Here is a 21,170-nt window from a genome sequence, read left to right as displayed (position 1 = left end):
TTTGGCTCTGCACTGGGACTGCCTCTTGGGAGACCGCACCACAGAGCAGTTTGTGAGGAGAAGGCTATTCACCGTGGGATAGGCTGGTACAGACTTACCTTCTCCATGCCAGAGAAGAGATGACACTCTCTTTTCTGGAGCATTCTGCAAAGGAGCAGCAGGACGAGGATGGGCAGAGCTGGAGAAAATCCTGTCTTCTTCTCTACATGGGGCACAGCCGGTTCACCAACCCAAGGCTGTGGGGAATCACTGCTGGCAAGATCTGACTTGCTTTGTGTCCACACTGACACCCTCTCTGTGTGTCAGAGGCCTGACAGAGCTTCTGCACGTCTCTGCCATGCTGTGGGCCCAGCAATGCACGGCAGTGCAAGGACAGCCCATACAAGAGAGCAAGGGATCTGGCTGCTCAAGGCTGTCATGGGCTTTGCAGAGAAGATGTACCCCTGTGTCCATGCAGAAGGGTGCAGCAATGCCAGCAGCTCCCACACCCTCTGTTCCAGGTCCGAGTGTATCCCAATGCATTCATTGCCACAAAAATGCCTGTAGCAGATTCAGGAATGACCCCAGCTTCCTCAAAAGAAAAGGGAGAAAAGAACCAAGAGGGTGGGCTAAACTGTGCAGGCAAGAGGAAGAAACCCCACAATACCCCACAATACCCCCAGCACTCCAGCTGAGAGGAGGCTGGGCTTGATGTGTCCATGGGAAGGGTCTCCATTTCCCATGGTGTTCCCTGGGGTGCGCAGGCGGCAGGGCAGGGCATTGGGAGCCCTGCAGGGCACATGGGATGCGAGGAGTTAGAGATGTCAAACGGGGCACGCCTGCTCTCCTGGGCCTTGTGCTTAGGGCTGGAGAAGCCCGTCTGTCAGCATGGGAAGCTGCACTGTGGGAACCTGCTGGAGAGCCCCATGATGGCCTGTGCTGCGCACCGGTGTGTGTTAAGACAGAGATACCACTCTAACCCATCAGGAAACCTTCTGTTAGCTGCACAGCTTGCTAACGTAATCTGGAATTTAGATATATCCTTGGGAAAGGTAAACTGTGTGAGGATCCCGGGGTGGAAGGCAGTGATCCTCACCCAGAGACCACTGTAGATGGAGGAGTCAGTGATGCACAAAACAGTGAACCCGAGCACGCGCCCGCCTGTGCTGTGCTGCACCTGCAACATGGCCTTCAGGCCTGTGCTGTGCTGCACATTCCCCCTGGCCACAGGATAACCTCAGGCAGGTCGTTGTAACGGAGCAGGACGTGGGCGGCTCCCGCTCGGTACCGGCTCTTACGCCACGTGCCCGGCCTTGTCTTTATCTAAAGGTGCACCTTAGGTAGAAGAACCTCTCATGCAAACATCCTTTCTGTGTGACGGTGAGAATGATGAACTCCAGGGTTGCCTGGAGTTAAATGAGAGGAGGTCTGCTGAGTGCAGACTGAAGAGAGACAGAAAGAAGAAGGTGGGGAGAGAAAGGGAGGCAGAGAGGGGAAGAAGTGTTGAGGGAAGTGGCTATAATGGAAATGAGAGCTAAACGGAGAGAGAGGCAAGGAGGAGTGGGGTGGCATGGAGAGAAAGCAGGACGAATAATCTCACAGAATCTGAGAAGAGGATGAAGGGCAGGCTAGGAAGCAGAGGAGGTCATGAGTGGAAAGGGTTCATCCCGCCTTGTGCAGCTCTGACGAGGAGGAAAGCAGGTCCCCTTTGTGCAGGAGCAGGTTTGCGCTCAGCTCCCTCAGCAGCCTACCCACTGTGTTTCATCCTCAGCACAGTAATACGTGCCAGAGTCATTCAGAAAGGCATGCTCGATCGAGATGGTCATCGCGTCTCCTTGTATCCCACTGCTCTTCAAACGGCTGCGGAGATCCTCCTCCACATCTGCTTTACCACCAACTAATGCAGAAACCACCAGGATCAGCCTGGAGTCCTTCCCCAAAGGAAGCTTATACCAGTATATTTTGATGTTGGAGGGGTTCTTCTTGGAACAGCTCAGACTCACGGACTGGCCTTCTCGTATCACTGTGTCTGGGGACTGTTCCAGAGCCAGTGCTGGAAGAGAAAAGGAGGAACACTGAGGAAGAGGAAAACATGGAAAAACATTAACTGGGCACTACGCGTTGGTACAGAAGAGGGTGGGAAGGAACAGGACAGATTAAGGAGCAGTGGAAGGGATGGGACAGCTCTTCCCATCAGCAGGGGAGTTTCCAGTCTCTCTCCAAGAGGCAAGAAACATTCCTGGGCAGTTTGTGTCCAAAACATGAACCATGTGGGGGCTGAGCACAGAAGAAAATATAGACAGCCCTTGCAGGAGATTCAGGGATTCCTGCCCACGGCATTCAGTGCCCATCCTCAGCACTGGGAGCTTTGGGGAATGGAGCTCTGCCAGCAAGCGGGGATGCAGCTGGGACAGCAGCAGTGGAATCGCTGTAGGTGCTCAGGGGTGAGTTGAGATCACTTACCCATAGGGGCCAGCATGGCCACAAAGAACCAGCAGGGAGCCATGCGGGAAAAGCCCCTGTCCTTTCAGGGACCTGCCTTTTGTCGCTGCCCAGAGACATGGGAAGAGGAAGCCCTGGGTGAGGAGGGTGAGACATATTAGACATATTGGGGTTGGGCAGGACATGAAAGGCGAGAAAGGATTGGCTGGCTGGGAACAGTGGGGAAGGACACACACAGTCACAGGAAACTATAAACCCTGCAGAGATGGGGGGCGGTGGGTGTGCGTGTGGTGAGGGGAGAATGGGGGTTGCATGGAGAGGACCGTGCTGAGGTTGCATGGGAGTCTGAGTGCGTGCAAGGCAGAGAAATGCTGAGAGTTCCCCTTCTGCTTCTGAAGTCCTCGAGAGCTGGAGACATGAGCTATGCAGGACACACACAGAGGTCCCTTGCATTTCCCCAGGCATTTTCCCTCTCTCCCCACGCCATGGCTCATTCTTTTTTTATAGGTATATGAGGGGTCACTCTGTGTGGGGGTGGGGGTGGGGGTCTGCAGGGCTCCCTCCAGCCCTGGCCCATCAGAGCTGGGGAGAGGAGTAGGAGAGGAAGGTAAATGCCTTTGAAGAGTGTGGCCCAAAGGGGGAGGCATGAGGGAGAAGAGGCGCTGAGGACTGGGGCTAGGGTGGCTTCTCTCTCCACTTTCCTTGCTGACAGGCAGTAGCCCAGCTTCCTCCAGAGGTGATTTCTCTGATGATTCTGGGACGCAGCTGGGAACCCTTGGTTGTCTCAGCCTGGTGCTGCAGCTGTACAGTGCGATTTCATTCACTCCTGCTCCACCAGTGACACCGCTCTACTGCTCTGCTCACAGGCTCAGGGGACTCCAGCCACTGCCGTCCTCCCCACAGCGCCCTCGGGTGTCTCTGCCCAGGGGGACAGCCACATGGCCTCTCCTGAATGGGGCAAACTCGGCGCAGGGATGCGCAGCTGGCAGAGTGGCAAGAGTGAAAGGAACCCAGGCAACAAATGACAGAGGTCTCCACCATGCCCAGCGCTGCTGGCAGCACCTTTCCCTCCTCATAGGAACTGTCGGAGCCTGTGCCTGGAGCTCTACCTGGTGACAGGCAAAGAGAAGAAATGGCAATGGGCTAGGATCCCTGGTGGTACTCCTGCCTCATCAGGCTGGGAAGAAGGAGGCTAGTGGGATGTCACCCAGCTCAGTGTTTCTCTGAAGAAGACAGTTCAGGAAAGGCATAAGGAAAACTGTGGTTGCGAAGCGGGAGACTCCCACGTACTGGGACGACAGGCGTGCGCCACCACACCCGGCAAACTGCTGCAGGGGCCAGCTGCAGGGCAGGTAAGACTGCGCTGGGGAAGGGATCTGCAGCGAAAAGGGCCGACTAAAAGCTCTTTGTGGGCCTTTTGGAAGCCGGCAAAAGCCCTCGGCCTGTGCTGAGGGCTGTCAGCTGGTGGGCAGTTCACAGAAAACTGTGAGCACCCAGACAGAGGCCCCGCGCAAACATATGGGCGTCCAGGCCTCTGGCTGCAGAGAGTGATGGAGCCTGGCACTCGCGATGGAGGGCAGCGGAGACAACACCTGCGTCAGATGTGAACAGGTAGATGATCTGCTCGTTCTGGTGGCTGAGCTGAAGGAGGAAGTGGAGAGGTTGAGGAGTATCAGGGAATGTGAGAGGGAGAGTGACTGGTGGACCCGCTCCCTGAGAGAAAGGGAACAGGGTGAGGCCCCACACAAGTCAGAGGACTCGCTCCCCTCTCGTCACCAGGCAGTAGGAGGGGATCGCAGAGAAGAGGGGGAATGGAAACAGGTCCCTGCTCAGGGAAGCAGGAGAATCCCCTCCCGGCCCCTCCCACCTTCCCAGTTGCCCTTGCAGAACAGGTATGGAGTCCTGCAGGAGGAACTGGCTGTTGGAGAGGAGGATGATACACCCAGGCCACAAATGTCAGAAAGACCAAGTCGCCATGGACCCAGCATCACCACTGGCTCCAAAAGGAAAAGCAGATGGGTCGTTGTTGTGGGCGACTCTCTACTGAGGGGGGCGGAGGGGCCAATATGCCGTCCTGACCCACTTCACAGGGAAGTCTGCTGCCTCCCTGGGGCACGGGTCAGGGATGTGTTGGACAAACTTCCAGCCCTAGTAAACTCCTCTGACTACTACCCCCTCTTAGTATTTCAGGTGGATAGTGATGAAGTGGGTAGGAGGAGCCCAAAATCGATGTAAAGAGATTTTTGAGCCTTGGGGCGGTGGCTTAAGGGATCAGGAACACAAGTTGTATTCTCCTCTATCCCTTCAGTGGCAATCATGAATGAGGAAATTAACAGGAAGAGGCAAAAGGTCAACTCGTGGCTCCGGGACTGGTGTTATCAGCAGGCCTTTGGGTTTTTTGACCACAGGCTGCTATATGAGTCACCTGACCTGCTGCTGGCAGGTGGGATGCACCTGTCCCAGAAGGGGAAAAGAATTTTGGGGCAGGAGTTAGCAAGGCTTATTGACAGGGCTTTAAACTAGATATGAGGGGGGAAGGGGAGATAACTGGGCCTGTCAGGAATAAACCCAAGGGAGGCATGCCAGGGCTTGAAGGATGGTTGACTAGCGAGGACTCTCACTCTGCCATTTCATTTGAGAGAAGGGACAGATGTTTAGACATCATGGAAGCACCTGAGAGGGGTCTGGTGGGAAATGGGGCCCACACTCACAAAAAGGGGCTGGAGTCATTGGCACATCTGAAGTGCATCTATACCAATGCAAGCAGTATGCGCAACAAACAGGGAGAGCTTGAAGCCATGATGCACCAGGGAAACTATGACATAGTGGCTATCACAGAAACGTGGTGGGATGCCTCACACGACTGGAGTGCCACAATCGATGGCTACAAGCTCTTCAGGAGGGACAGACAGGAAAGGAGAGGCGGAGGAGTGGCCCTGGATATTAGAGAATGCTGTGAGAGCTCAGAAATCAAGTATACTGATGATGGGGTGGAGAGTGTTTGGATTAGGTTAAGGGCCGATAAAGCTGATATCGCTGTGGGAGTCTGCTATAGACCTCCCAACCAAAGCAGTGAGGCAGATGAAGCTTTCTATAAGCAGCTGGGGGAAATCTCGCGGTCACTTGCCGTTGTTCTTGTGGTGGACTTTAACCTCCCGGATATATGCTGGGAATACAACACAGCAGAGAGGGAACAATCCAGGAGGTTCCTGGAATGTGTGGAAGATAACTTCCTCACACAGCTGGTAAGTGAGCCAACGAGGGAAGGTGCCCTCCTGGACCTGCTTCTTGTGAACAGGGAAGAACTTGTGGGGGAAGTAACGGTTGGTGGCCGTCTAGGGCACAGTGATTGTGAGATGATCGAATTTCTGATTCTTCGGGAAACAAGGAGAGGGGTTAGTAAAACTGCCACCTTAGACTTCCAGAGGGCAAATTTTGACCTGTTCAGAAGACTGCTGGACAAAATCCCTTGGGAGGCTGCCCTGAAGGATATAGGAGCCCAGGAAGGCTGGACATACTTCAAGAGAGAAGTCTTAAAGGCACAGGAGGAGGCTGTCCCCGTGTGCCCAAAAACAAGTAGGTGGGCAAGGAGACCGGCCTGGCTAAATAGGGACCTTTGGCTGGACCTCAAGAACAAAAGGAGAGTCTATGACCTCTGGAAGAGGGGGCAGGTCTCTCATGAAGACTATAAGGATATAGCAAAGCTATGCAGGGAGAAAATTAGGAGAGCCAAAGCGCAGCTAGAGCTCAACCTAGCTACAGCCGTTAAGGGTAACAAAAAATGTTTCTATAAATTCATTAACAACAAAAGGAGGATTAGGGAAAATCTCCCTCCCGTATTGGATGCAGAGGGAAACATAGTCACAAAGGATGAGGAAAAGGCTGAGGTGCTCAATGCCTACTTTGCCTCAGTCTTTAGCAGTGGAACTAGCTGTTCCCTGGGCACCCAGCCTCGTGAGCTAGGAGACAGGGAGGGGAAGCTGAACGAGGCCATCACAATTAAAGAGGAAGTGATCGGTGACCTGCTACGTCGCTTGGATGCGCACAAGTCTATGGGACTGGATGGGTTACATCCAAGAGTGCTGAAAGAGTTGGCAGACGTGCTCGCCAAGCCACTTTCCATTATCTACCTGAAGTCAGAGCTAACTGGGGAGGTCCCAGTGGACTGGAGGGTAGCAAATGCAGCGCACATGTACAAAAAAGGCAGAAAGGAGGATCCGGGAAACTATAGGCCTGTCAGTCTGACCTCGGTAGCAGGGAAGGTCATGGAGCAGATCATCTTGAGCGCCATTACAAGTCATATAATGGACAAGCAGGGGATCAGGCCTAGTCAGCATGGGTTTATGAAAGGCAGATCCTGCCTGACGAACCTGATTTCCTTCTATGACAAGATGACCCGATTATTGGATGAGGGAAAGGCTGTGGACATTGTCTACCTAGACTTTCAAAAAGCATTTGACACTGTCCCCCATAGAATTCTCATGGAAAAACTGGCGGCTCATGGCCTGGATGAGCGTATGATCTGATGGATCAAGCACTGGCTGGATGGGTGGTCCCAAAGAGTGGTGGGCAATGGACTTAAATCCAGCTGGCAGCCGGTCACAAGTGGTGTCCCTCAGGGCTCAGTGTTGGGAGCATTTCTGTTTAACATCTTTATTGATGACCTTGATAAGGACATAGAGTGTATCATCAGCAAGTTTGCAGATGACACGAAGCTAAGCGGGAGTGTTGATCTACATGAGGATAGGGAGGCTCTACAGAGAGACTTGGATAGATTGGACTGATGGGCCAATGCTAACAGTATGAGCTTCAACAAGGCCAAGTGCTGGATCCTGCACTTGGGCCACAACAACCCCATGCATCGCTACAGCCTTGGGGAAGTGTGGCTGGAGAGCTGCCTGGCAGAAAAGGACCTGGGGGTTCTAATTGACAAGCGGCGGAACATGAGCCAGCAGTGTGCCCAGGTGGCCAAGAGGGCCAATGGCATCCTGGCTTGTATTAGAAATAGTGTGACCAGCAGAAGGAGGGAGGTGATTGTCCCCCTGTACTCAGCACTGGTGAGGCCACACCTTGAGTATTGTGTCCAGTTCTGGGCACCTCAATATGAGAGAGATATCGAGGTGCTGGAGCGAGTGCAGAGCAGGGCAACGAAGCTGGTGAAGGGCCTGCAGAATAAATCTTATGAGGAGCGACTGAAGGAGCTGGGACTGTTTAGTTTGAGGAAGAGGAGACTGAGGGGAGACCTCTTCACTCTCTACAACTACTTGAAAGGACATTGTAGAGAGGTTGGTGCTGGTCTCTTCTCACAGGTAATTAGTGATAGAGCAAGAGGGAACGGGTCCAAGCTGCAGCACGGTAGGTTTAGGCTGGACATTAGGAAAAAAATTCTTCATAGAAAGAGTGGTCAGACACTGAAATAGGCTGCCCAGGGAGGTGGTGGAGTCACCATCCCTGAATGTGTTTAAGACTCGTTTAGATGTGGTGTTAAGGGATATGGTGTTAAGGGATAGAACTTTGTAGAGTGGAGCTGATGGTTGGACTCGATGATCCCAAGGCTCTTTTCCAATCTAAATGATTCTATGATTCTACATCCATAGGCATCAATGTTATACTGAAATTCTTCCATGGCAAAAATTAGTATCTGTAGAACATTCCAAAGCTAAATAAAAAAATACGTGTTTTGGTACTTAGGCCAATATTATCATAAGGATTAGGTGAGAGAAATGCTTTCAAAGAGATGTGGTGAGAATTCCCACATTTGAGCTATTTAACTTAGAAGGTGGGGGGGTGGGGGGTGGGCACGGAATAGTTTTATCCTCATTGAAACTACTTTTGAATCATTTTATTTGGGGAAATGCTGTGTTCGATATGATAAAAACACACATGCACACATGACTCAAGAAAAGGAATTTGCTGAAATACAATTAACAAATGAACACTGAGAGGTTTGGGGGTGTTTTGTTTTGCTTTTGTCGTGGTTTGGCCTCAGACAGCGACAAAGAACCAGGTGCCGCTCGCTCGCGCCTTCCCAATACAGGAAGAATCGGAAGAAAAAAAGGCAGGACTCTTGGGTTGAGACCAAGGCAGTTTAACAGAACAGCAAAGGGAACAAGCAAACAACAGCAATAACAGGGACAGAGGAATACACAAACACGGTTACGGAACCGCCGCTCACCGACCGGACCCGGAACGCCCCCGCCCGCTGCAAGCGTCAACTTCCTGCACCCTCCCCCGGCAGCTCAGGGTGGGCATGGCTCACATGGCATGGGATACCAGGGAAAATTAACCCTATCCCCGCCGGAACCAGGACAGCTTTCCTTTGCTGTGTTTTGCTTTGTTTAAATATAAATGCATAGTATTGCTGTCCATTACCTACAATATTCAGCTTCCAGTAAAAATACACATTTTTAATAATGACACCATCAGTACAGAGGAATCTCAAAGGGGTTGGAGGGTTGCCCTCAACAGGTGCTGCGTATAGGAATGAGATAGACAGACAAACAACTACACACCTTCCAAAGCCCAAAGGTATTTTTAAGTTGAAGGCTGCCCTCTGAAATAATTTGAAATAGCTCTCTATCTTAGGAAAGGTTTATTATTAACTGATATGTTATTTTTACTTTCTGCCTGTGCCTGTTAATGACCACATTTGGATCTTCAAATTTTCCACTGTGTACTTTTTGTCCGGAGAAAACCTTGGACTAGAGATAAGGCCATCTCAAAAAATGTATTTCTAGCAGCTCACACTTGCAGTCCACCAGTCGGGGCGTGAGGCTGTGTCGAGATCATGAAATTCATACTGTTTCTCACCTTTGTTGGGGTGGCTGGTGAGTATGTTTTGTACTTCTGCTTTTGTGAGTTGTAAGGAAGCCCATTTTCTGAGCAAATTTACAGGGCAGTCTATTGGGGGAAAGGGAAGTCCAGTTTCAACTTGCACAAACTTTACGGCACAGCACTGCAACTTCTTTTGACTGTGTCCGTTCACAATTGCTTGTGTCACAAAATGGGGAACGAAAGCCTTCATAGGGGTTCTCGTCCCAGCACTACTGAAATGTGTGCATCAGCTTCAAAAAAAGCCTGTCTCTCCCTTAAGGAGTACCAAGTATGAAGGTAACACCGCTGGCCAGGAAGTCCTAAAGCTGCTGTAAAGTTTTGGACAATGGCCGCGTGCTTGCCCGCTGATGCTGTGAGTTTTTAGAGAAGTACAGCCTGCAAGTGAGACGCTTCAGTCAGTCGCAGGGGGACAAGACTCCTTATGGCAGATGTTGACATATGCCACTTCTTATCTCCCAGTTGCCTTCCCCGTCAACGCTGACGATGATGATGACAAGATCGTGGGAGGCTACACCTGTGCAGAGAACTCTGTCCCCTACCAGGTGTCCCTGAATTCTGGGTATCACTTCTGTGGAGGTTCCCTCATCAGCAGCCAGTGGGTTGTGTCGGCTGCCCACTGCTACAAGTCGTGAGTACAAAAAACTATATTCTTCCCTAAAGCTACTTCTTTCTTCCAGTTCGCTTCTAGCAGGAAGTCTGAGCTGTGAGATCCAAATCTGGAAGGGACTTTGTTCTGACAGGGGACAACCAAGGAATGGGTGGCTCGGTCAGGAAGCTGGGCTGAGGCATCATGAGGGCTTTTCCCCTTCTGCAAATGCTTCTGGGAATGCAGAGCACTTTCTGAAATGGCAATGTGATAATCGAGCAATGAGTTACGGGCTGTGACTTCTTACAAATTGCATGAATCTTGCTACAACTTAGTCACCGGAGAACAGGAAGGGCAATGAGGTCAGGGTGACAGCAGTTTGCCTTTTTCCAGAATGTTTGTATAAAGCACTGTTATATATCCGACTCGTCCCAGCTCAACAAAAGGAACCTGCAGAAACTCACCAGCTGTGCTGGGAGTGGGTAAGATCTCAGTGTGGATCCCCAGGACGCGTTGCAGGACAAGAAAGATAACCTGCATGAAAACAGCTCCCACAGTAGCGATGTTGCAGCGAGCGCATACGGTGACGGGGAGGTTCCTCATAAGCAGGCGGCAGCAATAAAGTACGTGCCATTCCTTCTCTTTTCCAGGCGCATCCAAGTGCAGCTCGGGAAGCATAACCTGGAACTCACAGAATCGACACAGCAGTTGATCAATTCAGCTAAAGTCATCCGCCACCCTCGCTTCAGCTCCATAACACTGGACAATGACATTATGCTCATCAAGCTTTCCGTACCAGCCCAGCTCAACCGAGCTGTCCAAACAATTCCTCTGCCTACCAGCTGTGTGACCACAGGCACCACGTGCCTCATCTCTGGCTGGGGCAACACACTCAGCAATGGCAGTGAGTACTCTGTGGGAATGTACAGCATCGCAAGGGCCCGGGAGACGCTCTAAGACTCCGCAATTAGCTCCAAACTGTGCAGGGTAAAGCTCAGAGAAGTGCTGTGGGACGGGCCTTTTTCACTGATGAGTCCGTATAGGACGGTAATAATTTAACTGCTTTGAAGGAAATCCTTTATGAGGTCCTTCCTCTTGTTCTGTGGTACGAACATGGAATCACTCGAGTCATCCATGTGCTCTTCACCAGCATGTTCACTCCGCCCTAAATTTTGTGGCCTGGCGCTATCAGCTGTGCAGTGCCAAGCACTGGCAATTTAACTAATGCCAATAGAGTTGTCAGTGCTCTGAGAACAAGATCAAAATCTGTGATTGTGGATCTCAAATTACTACAGGAGAGCTCCATTCTCTTACGCCAATGGTCAGAGGTGTGAATGGTGACTGGTGTCTAATCCACCGACGACAACAAAACCTGCACCAGAGGAGAGGATGGTTTTCCTGAGGCGCAGGTTTCCTCCAGCATATGGGCTACAAGAGTAGCTCGTGGCACCACGCTTGCCAGTTGATGACTGTCTAGGTTATTAAAATTAACGTGGCTGCAGTTCCATCTGAACAAAAGGAATCCATGCTGTGATTACCGTTCAGAGGAAAAATGACGACCACTAAAACAGGATGCTCAGTCATTACTTTTCTGATAAGGAAGATCTCCTCCGGGCTCCAAAATGAACTCAGAGATGTCATCAACCACCTCTCTCTATTTTCTTCTAGATTTGTTTCCAGACACCTTGCAGTGCCTGAAGGCTCCCGTACTCTCCGCAAGAGAGTGCAGCGATGCCTACCCTCGGCAAATTACCAACAATATGATGTGTGTAGGATTCCTGGAGGGAGGGAAAGACTCCTGCCAGGTAAAACATCTGTCTCTCCTTTCCCATATGTTTCTCTCCTGCCTGTTGCCAGTAGAAGAGGCCGTCGCATTAGAGAATCTGCTACTCTCACTGCACTGGCGTGTCTGAATGTCGTATTTTTGAACAACAGCAGAGACTTAGGGTGAAAGCTGCTTACTGAGTGAGGCTAGCTTTTTTCCCACTCCGTCGGTCATTGTCCCTTTTTGAGATGGCCAATACCTCTGCCCTAAACTTCCACAAGCAGACTATGCCACCTCCTGCACCTTGGGCTATTGAAAAGGGAGGAGTCCTGCACCAGAGAATCAATAGTAATCACGGTGACTTCAGAGCTTAGGACACAAATGTTAGGTTTGGACTCACCAAAAATTACATAGCCAGTATGCCAAGATCCAGGTAGTCTGGAAAACGAACACACCTGACAATTGGTCTGCATTTTACATGTGCCGAGCTCCACGGAGTTATTTGGCAGAATAATGTTTAAGACACCCATATCCTAAGCGTCTGCCAAGGACTGCATCCATCCAAAATAGGCAGCTTACTCATCCTCAGCTGCGGTGCCCTTGGAGCTAAAGTAAGGCACAGGAGCATCAGGTGTAGAGTGGTAATCAGAAATGACCTCTGTAGAACTTCAGTGCAGAAAAAGCCCAACGGAGCTCCCTCGACTGTCAGTGATTTCTGGGATCTCTGGCTCATCACTTCACGCTCCTCTCATTTGCTGAATATCCGTATCCTTTATGTGCACAGGGGGATTCCGGCGGTCCAGTAGTCTGCAATGGGCAGCTCCAGGGCATTGTTTCCTGGGGTATTGGATGTGCGCAGAGAGGCTATCCCGGAGTTTACACTAAGGTTTGCAACTACGTCTCCTGGATCCAAGACACTATAGCTGCCAACTGAGACGCTCTCTCTCATGCTGTGATGTGACCTGTTTCTTCTCCTCATCATTTTCTTCCGTTTTGGGACTGGACACACCAAAATTATCAAAAAATAAAGACTTTCAGGCACCCCTTCTTTGTGCAACATTTCTCTGGGTACTTCCATAGGCCATTTGTATGGAGGGCAGAGGCAGGGAATATCACTCCAGGGAAAATATTTAATATTTGTAGTGCCTCTCAACTAGCAGGATCTTGCACCATTTTTCAGCTTCATCTTCAGGAGCCTGTCAGTCAGTTACAGGCAGCCATCTTTTCTGTTTATCAGCATGTACTCAGGTGCTACAAAACTGCCTAAAAAAGCCGACAGAGTGCGCTGAATCATACAGGCAGCAGACTCCTACTGTAGAAAACAGCAGGCAGCAGCACAAACGCTCCCCATCGCCCCCACTCCCACCTCCACCCCCAACAATATGACTGAACGTTCCTTAGTGGAACCTCTCCGAAAGCTCCACTTGGGGAATGAAACAACCTCTTGCTGAGGGCTTGTTCTCTTCATGGACCAGTCCCCAGTCCTCTTCCAGTCCAGTCCTAGTCCTCTTCAATATATTCATCAACGACCTGGATGAAGGGATGGAGTGCACCCCCAGCAAGTTTGCTGATGATACAAAACTGGGAGGGGTGTCTGACACACCGGAAGGCTGTGCTGCAATACAGAGAGACCTAGACAGGTTGGAGAGTTGGGCGGAGAGAAACCTTATGAAATTCAACAAGGGCAAGTGTAGGGTGCTGCACCTGGGGAGGAATAACCCCATGCACCAGTACAGGTTGGGGGCTGACCTGCTGGAGAGCAGCTCAGTGGAAAGAGACCTGGGAGTCCTGGTGGACAACAGGATGACCATGAGCCAGCAATGTGCCCTTGTGGCCAAGAAGACCAACGGCATCCCGGGGTGCATCAAGAAGAGTGTGGCCAGCAGGTCAAGGGAGGTCATCCTCCCCCTCTCCTCTGCCCTGGTGAGGCCACATCTGGAGTACTGTGTCCAGTTCTGGGCTCCCTGGTTCAAGAAGAACAGGGAACTGCTGGAGAGGGTGCAGCAAAGGGCTACGAAGATGATCAGGGGACTGGAACATCTCTCTTGTGAAGAAAGGCTGAGAGATTTGGGTCTTTTTAGTCTGGAAAAAAGATGACTGAGGGGGGACCTTATTGATGCTTATAAATACTTAAAGGCTGGGTGTCAGGAGGATGGGGCCAGGCTCTTTTCAGTGCTGCCCAGCGACAGGGCAAAAGGTAACAGGAACAAACTTGAACATAGGAAGTTCCACCTAAACATGAGGAGGAACTTCCTTAATTTGGGGGTGGCAGAGCACTGGAACAGGCTGCCCAGAGAGGGGGTGGTCTCTCCGTCTCTGGAGACATTCAAAACCCACCTGGACGCGTTCCTGTGCAACCTCCTCCAGGTGAACCTGCTTTGGCAGGAGGGTTGGATGAGATGATCTCCAGAGGTCCCTTCCAACCCCTACCATTCTGTCATTCTGTGACTCCCAGGGAAAAAGCAGGTTCAACAGCAGGATCGTGGTCAACATGACAGGGTGGAAGTGGTAGGTAGGAGAGACAGACCACAGGCCTTGGTTCCACTTCCTGACTCAAGACACACAGAGAGGCCACCCATCCCATCCTGACCAAGGGACAAAAGGAAGTGGGGGTGAGGACATTCAGGCTGGGTTGGACTGGTCCAGAGACGTCCAGGTAGAGTGGAGTGCAGCCTCAAGGGCTGAAAGGCAGCTGAGCTCTTCCGTGTGATGGAGTAAGGAGCACTGGATGAAACTCAAGCCTTGAGGACCCTCATGTTGGACAAATCCTGGGGACCTCGTCTAAGGCTGGATTCCTGTGTGATGGGACCCCACTAGAATCTCTTTGAAGTCACAGGGCTTTTTAAGAACCCCAGAACTGGTTTCAGCAAAGGTCTTCACCTGGGACACCTGAGCAGTGAAACGGTCTGCTTAGGCAAAAGGGACAGAGGGCACCTTCCTTCCACAGAGAGGAACTTTCTGTCCCCTTCTTCCCATCACCAGACAGCATTAACACACATTTGTCTTTCTTGGCAGGACTTTCATGGGAAACCAGCAGTCTACGTGAGTACCACAAAGACCCCCTCACCCAAACATTCCCCCATTTTTCTTGAAAGACGTAGGGCACTGGGGAATACACCAAAGGCTGATGGAGGTACTTGGGGGTGTGGTATCCAAGGGTTGCCAGTCTGCCCTGCACTCAGGTAAGGTTTGTCTCTAAAATTGGAGCAGGTCTCTCAGGGCATGGACCAGGGCAGGTTGGAAAGTCTCCCTAAATGCAAACCTCTCCTTCAAGTACAAGGCCTTGTCCTTGGGCTACCTCACTCCTCTGGCAAAGAATTTGTCCCCCTGCCTCAGCAGAATTTCCCCATCCCAGATTGTGCCCATCACTTTTCAGTCCTTTCATGGGGACCTCCAAGAAGACTCTGTCTCTAACTCGTCCTCAGCTCCCTCCAGGGAACGAGAGGCTGCACCTAATGCTCCCCTACCTTCTGGCCAGACAAACCTAGAACCTTCAACCTCTGCCCACCTGCCCTGTGTTCCAGTGCTCATCATCTCAAGACCCCTGGTGGACATCTCCCTTGTCCTGGGGACGCCAAGTGGTTCCAGTCCGCAGTTATGGTCTCCAAAGTGTGGAGCAGGGTGGAGGAATGATCCCCCTCCTGGCCCTGACACCTCCATTCCGGTTAGCAGAGTCAAAGGTATGGTGGATTATTGCCACGGAGCACCATGCGGCCTGGGGCTCCTCACCTACAGGACCATGCTCCATCCTTGGATATCATCAAGACACGAGCTACATGGCATACATCAGAATGTTCAGGTCACAGGGTAACGGCGTGACCCACGGACGCTGGCACACAGCATCATACCCATTCACTGCAGACTGGTGGGGCCAAGGGACCAGTGCACACATAGAAGTCCTCAGTGGCATGGTCTTGCCAGTACTCTGCAACTTGGAGCCCCTCGTCTACAGCAGTGTGTTGAGCCCTGGGTTACCAGCGAGGAACCTGTACTCTAGGAAACCACAGTGTGAGCCACCCCAGGAGACACCAGAATCTCTTGCCAGATTCAAGTCCAGGTTGGCCTTGGATTTCCAGCCAAGCCATTAGAGATCAGGCACTAGACAGACAGATGATAAACACTACTTTCCTGAAGTAGACAGTGCTACAGGGCAAGAGGAGAACATGGTCTACTGTCAAATACAGGGCTCTGTGTGTGTGCTGGGGGCATATCCCTCGTTGCAAGGAAAGGTTTGTGCTATGCTGCTCCAGCTTTTGAGTCACTGTGCATCTCTCTTACCATAGAAATATGTGCCTGAGTCATTGAGTAGGGCGTAATCTACCGCCACAGATAAGCGGTAGCCCTTAGTCCCATTACTCCAAAAGTGATTTCTGAATTCCTTCTCAATCTCTGCCCTGCCACCTTCCACCGAATATACAACCAACTGCAGAGTGGCATCCTTCCCCATGGGCAACTTGTACCAGTACATTTCTGAGAATGTACTCCCCTTTTGGGAACAGTTCAGAACCACAGAGTCTCCCACTTGGACGACGGTATCTGGCGACTGCTGAAGGGTCTGGCCTGCAAAGAGAAGGGAAGAGATGTGAGGAGTGAAACGAGTTGAAGGGGACACTAAAACACATCCTAGAATTAAGACATGGCATGGGGTGGCATAAGGATGTCAGCAAGCTCTATGAGACAGCGTCCCATTTCTCTGAGAGACACACACAGGAGAAAAAAAAAACCACAAACCAGCTTCAAAGACAATGGCAAATTTGTTATGACAAATAATGGCTTCGGGTACAGAAAAATCAGATTTGTAGATGTGTAGAGTTTTCTGAGTTTAGAAGTTGAGGAAAAGCTCACCCCGTTCATTGCCCATCTTCCCCCGGGAAGCCTTGGGGAATGGGGCACTGACAACGACTGGGCACACGGCTGAGGCAGCAGCAGCGGCTCCAGGGCAGCTCTTCAAGCGGAAGAGAAGATCACTTACCCACAGGGACCAGGACGGCCACAAGGAACCAGAGGAGAACCACGGGGAAAGGCCACCTCCTTCCAGCACCCTGCCCGGTGTGGCAGCACAGGCACAGAGACGTGCCAAGACGAGAGGCTGGGAGAGGAAGAGACACGTGTCTCTCTGCGGGTGGGCAGGGCGGTGAGAGAGAGCCTGAAGTGTGAGGAGGCAGTTCGCTGGCTGGGAACAGCGGGGAATGACACCTGCATGCAGGCATGAGGTGCATCCACCCTGCTCCACGCACTTCCTGCTGTGTCTGTGTGTGTGTATAGGCAGAGGTGGGGGACAGGGGTGATCACAGGAGCAGGATGGGGCTGTGTGGCAGCCTGAGTGCGTGCACGGCACAGGGGTGCACAAGGAGGCACCAAAGGAAGGGAAGAGAAAGAGAGCGTAGGGATGCATGTTTGTTGTGTGCCCCTCAGCTGAGTCTTCTCTCCAGCAGCCTCACACTCAGGCTCCCAGCCCGCAAGCTGCAACGTGGAATCTTCTCTGCTTATCCCAGTGCTGCTCGTCATGTTGCCCAGGAATGGGAAAGGCTGCTGACCTCTCACCCTGCTGTCTACTGTAGTATGCCAGAGAGGAGTTCTGTAACTGTTCCTCTCTTCCTCCAAAGGGACATCTCAAGGAGAGAAAAGGCTGCCTTTGGCTCTGCACTGGGACTGCCTCTTGGGAGACCGCACCACAGAGCAATTTGTGAGGAGAAGGCTATTCACCGTGGGATAGGCTGGTACAGACTTACCTTCTCCATGCCAGAGAAGAGATGACACTCTCTTTTCTGGAGCATTCTGCAAAGGAGCAGCAGGACGAGGATGGGCAGAGCTGGAGAAAATCCTGTCTTCTTCTCTACTTGGGGCACGGCCTGTTCACCAATCCTAGGCTGTGGGGAATCACTGCTGGCAGGAAGTGAGGCTCACAGTGTGTCCACACTGACACCCTCTCTGTGTGTCAGAGGCCTGACAGAGCTTCTGCATGTCTCTGCCATGCTGTGGGCCCAGCAATGCATGGCAGTGTATGGACAGCCCATACAAGAGAGCAAGGGATCTGGCTGCTCAAGGCTGTCATGGGCTTTGCAGAGAAGATGTATCCCTGTGTCCATGCAGAAAGGGGCAGCAATGCCAGCAGCTCCCACACCCTCTGTTCCAGGTCCGAGTGTATCCCACTGCATTCATTTCCAGAAAAATGCCTGTAGCAGATTCAGGAATGACCCCAGCTTCCTCAAAAGAAAAGGGAGAAAAGAACCAAGAGGGTGGGCTACACTGTGCAGGCAACAGGAAGAAACCCCACAATACCCCACAATACCCCCAGCACTCCAGCTGAGAGGAGGCTGGTCTTGATGTCTCCATGGGAAGGGTCTCCATTTCCCACTGTAGATGGAGGAGTCAGTGATGCACAAAACAGTGAACCCGAGCACGCGCCCGCCTGTGCTGTGCTGCACCTGCAACATGGCCTTCAGGCCTCTGCTGTGCTGCACATTCCCCCTGGCCACAGGATAACCTCAGGCAGGTCGTTGTAACGGAGCAGGACGTGGGCAGCTCCCGCTCGGTACCGGCTCTTACGCCACGTGCCCGGCCTTGTCTTTATCTAAAGGTGCACCTTAGGTAGAAGAACCTCTCATGCAAACATCCTTTCTGTGTGACGGTGAGAATGATGAACTCCAGGGTTGCCTGGAGTTAAATGAGAGGAGGTCTGCAGAGTGCAGACTGAGGAGAGACAGAAAGAAGAAGGTGGGGAGAGAAAGGGAGGCAGAGAGGGGAAGAAGCGTTGAGGGAAGTGGCTATAATGGAAATGAGAGCTAAACGGAGAGAGAGGCAAGGAGGAGTGGGGTGGCATGGAGAGAAAGCAGGACAAATAAACTCACAGAATCTGAGAAGAGGATGAAGGGCAGGCTAGGAAGCAGAGGAGGTAATGAGTGGAAAGGGATCATCCTGCTTTGTGCAGCTCTGACGAGGAGGAAAGCAGGTCCCCTTTGTGCAGGAGCAGGTTTGCGCTCAGCTCCCTCAGCAGCCTACCCACTGTGTTTCACTCTCAGCACAGTAATACGTGCCAGAGTCATTCAGAAAGGCATGCTCGATCGAGATGGTCATCGCGTCTCCTTGTATCCCACTGCTCTTCAAACGGCTGCGGAGATCCTCCTCCACATCTGCTTTACCACCAACTAATGCAGAAACCACCAGGATCAGCCTGGAGTCCTTCCCCAAAGGAACCTTGTACCAGTATATTTCTGTGTTGGAGGGTTTCTTCTTGGAACAGCTCAGACTCACGGACTGGCCTTGTCGTATCACTGTGTCTGGGGACTGTTCCAGAGACAGCACTGGAAGGGAAAAGGAAGAACATCACTGAGGAAGAGGAAAACATGGAAAAACATTAACTGGCACTACGCGTTGGTAGAGAAGAGGGTGGGAAGGAACAGGACAGATTAAGGAGCAGTGGAAGGGATGGGACAGCTCTTCCGATCAGCAGGGGAGTTTCCAGTCTCTCTCCAAGAGGCAAGAAACATTCCTGGGCAGTTTGTGTCCAAAACATGAACCATGTGGGGGCTGAGCACAGAAGAAAAAATAGACAGCCCTTGCAGGAGATTCAGGGATTCCTGCCCACGGCATTCAGTGCCCATCCTCAGCACTGGGAGCTTTGGGGAATGGAGCTCTGCCAGCAAGCGGGGATGCAGCTGGGACAGCAGCAGTGGAATCGCTGTAGGTGCTCAGGGGTGAGTTGAGATCACTTACCCATAGGGGCCAGCATGGCCACAAAGAACCAGCAGGGAGCCATGCGGGAAAAGCCCCTGTCCTTTCAGGGACCTGCCTTTTGTCGCTGCCCAGAGACATGGGAAGAGGAAGCCCTGGGTGAGGAGGGTGAGACATATTAGACATATTGGGGTTGGGCAGGACATGAAAGGCGAGAAAGGATTGGCTGGCTGGGAACAGTGGGGAAGGACACGCACAGTCACAGGAAACTATAAACCCTGCAGAGATGGGGGGCGGTGGGTGTGTGTGCGGGGAGGGGAGAAGAGGATTTGCATGGAGAAGACAATGCTGAGGTTGCATGGGAGTCTGAGTGCGTGCAAGGCAGAGAAATGCTGAGAGTTCCCCTTCTGCTTCTGAAGTCCTCGAGAGCTGGAGACATGTGCTATGCAGGACATACAGAGGACCCTTGCACTTCCCCAGGCATTTTCCCTCTCTCCCCCAGCCATGGGTCGTTCCTTTTTACAGGTATAATGGGGGCTCACTCGATGATGGCGGTGTAGGTGTGTGCAGGGCTCCCTCCAGCCCTGGCCCATCAGAGCTGGGGAGAGGAGTAGGAGAGGAAGGTAAATGCCTGTGAAGAGCCCAGGGACACTCAATGCTCTGGCAAAGGAAGGAAGGAAGACAGACTTGATTGTGGCCCAAAGGCGGAGGCATGAGGGAGAAGAGGCGCTGAGGACTGGGGCTAGGGTGGCTTCTCTCTCCACTTTCCTTGCTGACAGGCAGTAGCCCAGGTTCCTCCAGAGATGGTTTCTCCCTGGGACCCAGCTGGGGACCCTTGGTTGTCTCAGCCTGGTGCTGCAGCTGTACAGTGCGATTTCATTCACTCGTGCGCCACCAGTGACACCGCTCTACTGCTCTGCTCTACCTGGTGACAGGCAAAGAGAAGAAATGGCAATGGGCTAGCATCCCTGGTGGTACTCCCACCTCATGCAGAAGAAGGGAGCAAATCCTCATAAGATCAAAAAAAAAGGACCAAAAAGAGCAAAGAAAAAAAAAGTGACAGAGAAGGAAAGATAAAATCTGCCAGAGGAGCAATAATGTCATTAGTGAGCAAGCCTGTCCCCACACAGCTGGTGTGAACAGATCTCTGGACTCTGAGCGCACACAGGGGTCTATTCATTCTGTGGGCGTATGTCTATAAGTGGGAGACTTTACCCTGATATATCAGACTTCTGAGACACCTCATTCTTGGGGCCACCTGGCTTTGTGCTTGGGAGACTGCAGTCTGCGTTACTGGGAAGGGCTTCATGCATGGGCATGCTACAGCTCTGCAGGTATGACACAGCTGCACGGTACGGAGAAAGACAGCCCGAGCTGAATAGAGTGTGTAGGTCTCTCTGGAGTCTCTGATATGCTTAACGTTGAAGTTTTCCTCCCGTTTGCCTCTAGAAAAGTGGGGATCGTTGTCTGCCTCTCAAAGGTGGCTAACATTTTCCTCATGATGATGCACAGATGATGTACTGGCAATATCAGCACAAACAGAGGCAGCACAGAAATTCAGTGTGTCTCTGATGAGGTGCATTCCATCTTTCCCCCCAGCATCAGCTCTGTTTCCCTGCCTCATGCACATCTAGAGGTTCTTTCCCTCAACAAAATGTCCTCAGCTTTTCCAGTGGTTCTGGGTGCTTGCAGGAAGCGCAGCTGGCCTTGAGCACCCTGCAAGGTCCTACCTTCTCCACAGAGACAATACCTGATGCACATCCCAGACATTCAGACTCTCATCTGCCTTGGGAAGTAACCCCGTCTCATCACTGTCTACCCTGCTGTCTATAGAAACACAGAGAAGGCTGCACGTACAGACAGATTTGTGCTCAGCTGCCTCAGCATCTG

At 51.9% G+C, this 21,170-nt stretch overlaps 1 protein-coding gene across 2 annotated transcripts; it reads left to right on the top strand.

The window, feature by feature from the left end:
* The first annotated feature begins 784 nt into the window (after positions 1 to 784).
* LOC141737819 (trypsin I-P1-like) lies at positions 785 to 12,607 on the top strand. 2 transcript variants are annotated; one of them, XM_074572795.1, is made up of 5 exons: positions 785 to 802; positions 9,651 to 9,883; positions 10,492 to 10,745; positions 11,510 to 11,646; positions 12,391 to 12,607. In XM_074572795.1, the coding sequence occupies exons 1-5, from the start codon at positions 785 to 787 to the stop codon at positions 12,538 to 12,540; spliced, it is 792 nt and encodes a 263-aa protein (XP_074428896.1). In that variant the 3' UTR covers positions 12,541 to 12,607. The 2 variants fall into 2 exon arrangements, with proteins under 2 accessions (XP_074428896.1, XP_074428897.1); XM_074572796.1 differs by lacking the exon at positions 785 to 802 and adding an exon at positions 9,065 to 9,248 and having other exon boundaries at positions 9,715 to 9,883.
* The last annotated feature ends 8,563 nt before the right edge of the window (positions 12,608 to 21,170 follow it).

Source organism: Larus michahellis, chromosome 1 (assembly GCF_964199755.1).
Source record: "Larus michahellis chromosome 1, bLarMic1.1, whole genome shotgun sequence".
NCBI lineage: Eukaryota > Metazoa > Chordata > Aves > Charadriiformes > Laridae > Larus > Larus michahellis.
The sequence above is the reverse complement of the archived record's forward strand: the minus strand, read 5'-3'. Positions and strand labels throughout refer to the sequence as shown.

Coding starts and splice junctions, on each gene's coding strand:
- LOC141737819 (XM_074572795.1), top strand. Junction 10,746..11,509: donor CAACACACTCAGCAATGGCA/GTGAGTACTCTG, acceptor ATTTTCTTCTAG/ATTTGTTTCCAGACACCTTG. Junction 11,647..12,390: donor GAGGGAAAGACTCCTGCCAG/GTAAAACATCTG, acceptor TTATGTGCACAG/GGGGATTCCGGCGGTCCAGT.